This window comes from Nicrophorus vespilloides, unplaced genomic scaffold (genome assembly GCF_001412225.1).
Source record: "Nicrophorus vespilloides isolate i.1.1-1 unplaced genomic scaffold, Nicve_v1.0, whole genome shotgun sequence".
NCBI lineage: Eukaryota > Metazoa > Arthropoda > Insecta > Coleoptera > Silphidae > Nicrophorus > Nicrophorus vespilloides.
The window spans coordinates 10,768-13,406 of NW_017098531.1; the positions used below are offsets into that span (position 1 = coordinate 10,768).

Below are 2,639 nucleotides of genomic sequence, written 5' to 3' on the forward strand. Positions count from 1 at the left end.
GCGAAGTAAAAAGTTCTGAGCGTTCTTGTCATTTTATACTGCGACTTAAAGGCAACATAACGCTTTAAAAAAGTTCTTTGACAGTTTTGTGTTTAGTGAATCTAGTTGTGTGTTAGAACGTACCAAAATGGAGGTAAAAGGAGAGAAAATTTGATACATTCTTCTGTACCACTACGAGCAAGGGGAAAAGCGGAGCAGGCGGCCAAACATTTGCAATAGCTAAATCGTTGAAAATGTTGATAAAAGCATAGAAATTGAAGCATGCGAGCACTTATTCTATTGCCCAGGAACTGAAGATTTGCCAGAAAATCGTTTAGAACCATTTGCATATGGCTGGTCTCACGAAGAAGCTCGAACGCTCAGAACTTTTTACTTCACCCAATATTTGAGCATTGGACTTCGCTATCCATTTAATGTTCTTGGCATTTTTACTTGATGTGCCGCGAAACAAATTCTCTTTTTCCAACAATGCAACGGAGGAAATCATAGTGTTCAAACGATTCAAAAATATCCTATAAAAACTGGTCAATAACATACTCTTCGACCTGATTCGACCGTAGCAAATACAGTGGTTGATCGGTTACCTAACATTTTTATAAAATAAACATGCTTAGAAGTATCACTAATCTAATCAATTATTTATTTATATAAATTAATTACTAACGTTATATTTAACGGAGTTTGTCAGACGCCATCGCGAGTAACGATGCTACAAAAAGGCGCACCAGTAACGAAGTAACGATAATAAGTAAATAATTTGTTTTTTCTTCAAATGAATAGTTTTTTCGCGAAAGTATTCGTATATATTTGTAAGCATGCCAAATTGTTCGTAAACCGATCACCCACTGTATATGCAACTGAAATGCTAACAAAGTGTTAAACAAACGACTCGAACTAGTAACCTTTTTGCGTAATCGTGGATTCCAAACTGGAAATAATCGTTCTTGTTGTAAATTTATCACCAAGTAAGTACCCTCACAAATATAGAAGAGTAAAAAATCTTTGTATATAAATAAAGTTATGTACTTCACACGATACAATCACCACTTTAGGTTGATTAATTGAATGTACGACTCTGGCTAAGAAACGAAGGCCTGTAAATATAATATTTTACCCTGCAAATAAATCACACAACATTGCTCCATCCTTGTCAATAGGATTGTTATAACATTGTTATTTACATTGTTATTAAAATCCCTTTCATTCCAAAATCACTCTTCGATTTTTTTTTATCAGTATGTAATATAAATTGTGTAAATCGATGCCGCAAATGATTATTAGTTATCTAACATTAATAAAGGAAACATAGAAGCAAAGTTCAGCGTTTTTTTTCTTACCAAGTTATTTTTTTAATTAGTCTGTGCATATTAATTTCTATAAGTATTTATTCTCTTAGTTTTTAAACTTTTCATAAAAGATCGAATATCTTTTCCAAGGATTTAATTAACGTTCCTACCTAAGTTTTATAAGAATGAAAAATTGTTCTATACTTGTTAAACATTGAAATTGGAGAAGACTCACCCACAATTATTTTCAATTTTAAATATATATATATAGAGATATTATTGGGGAACTTACCGAGTGTTATAGAAAATAGATCAGTTTTGTCCACAACCAAAGCGATGTGTTTCCAACCGAAATGTTTTAAAACAGAAGTAAATACTAAATTCAAGTGACGTTCGCAGTATGAGAGCCTGGTCAACGTCGGATAGAATTTACTATTGTTCTTGATAATTCCGTGTGGCTGTAATCACACATCTATGAAATATTTGATTGGCAAGAAATGATATTACTCACGGCCATATCGTTATTGTTCCATGTCTGCAACCTGTCCATTATACAAGAGGAAGAGACAGAGAGTTCTCTTTCGGTAAGTGGCTGAGATCAAAACGATAATCATTATCCGGACACTCGTACTCAGTTGTACGAAAAAAAAAATAGATGGAGAAATCAAATTCAAGAAAAAAAATAATATTTCCCTTTTATTTTTATATTAATGGTATTATTTTTACTCCGTTTTTCTTAATATATTGTATTGAAGATGGAAATTCGCGAAAGTTATTGATTTGTGTATCGACAATAACCGTATTGCAATAAATAAAAAGCAAATATTATTATATCCGAATCAAATGTTACGTCTATCAACGAACATATTTTCAGTGAATACATTTGATATTTCGGTTTGAAAACAATGAAATAATTGAATGATAGAATGACTGGAATAACGTGATGGTTTGTATATTTCAATATTTGGTTTCGAATTACACTTACTTGATCTCCCATTCCAGTGATTATTGGTATATTCCAATATGCAGCAAGACTCGCAACAGGTTCTAGTGCACATATGCAAGCAGGCCCGATATATGCAATCACGTTATCAATATAGTGTAATTTGGTCGCTTCTCCTGTAGTCTTCGCATCGCTGCACGACGGATAACTAAACATCGACGATACGCAATAATACACATCCCTTAATAACTGCGAGAAAAGCAAAGAAAAAATATCTACTCGCTTAAAAGATTTTCAAAAATATATCTTTTGAACCATCACTTTTGGTAAAGATTTTTATTGCGTTATTTTAAGTTACCAAACAAAAAATCATCAAAATATGTTAAGTACTATTGAAGAAAACGTTCATA

The 2,639-nt window shown here is 32.3% G+C and overlaps 1 protein-coding gene across 1 annotated transcript in view; it reads right to left on the minus strand.

The window, feature by feature from the left end:
* LOC108562698 (receptor-type guanylate cyclase gcy-28-like) overlaps positions 1-2,437 on the minus strand; it is a gene marked incomplete at its 5' end in the record, with an annotated part of 9,173 nt that extends 6,736 nt beyond the window's left edge. Inside the window, 3 exon segments of the mRNA XM_017921103.1 lie at positions 1,579-1,744; positions 1,798-1,878; positions 2,272-2,437. Of these exon segments, the coding sequence (XP_017776592.1) occupies positions 1,579-1,744; positions 1,798-1,878; positions 2,272-2,437 (413 nt within the window).
* Between the last annotated feature and the right edge of the window lie 202 nt (positions 2,438-2,639).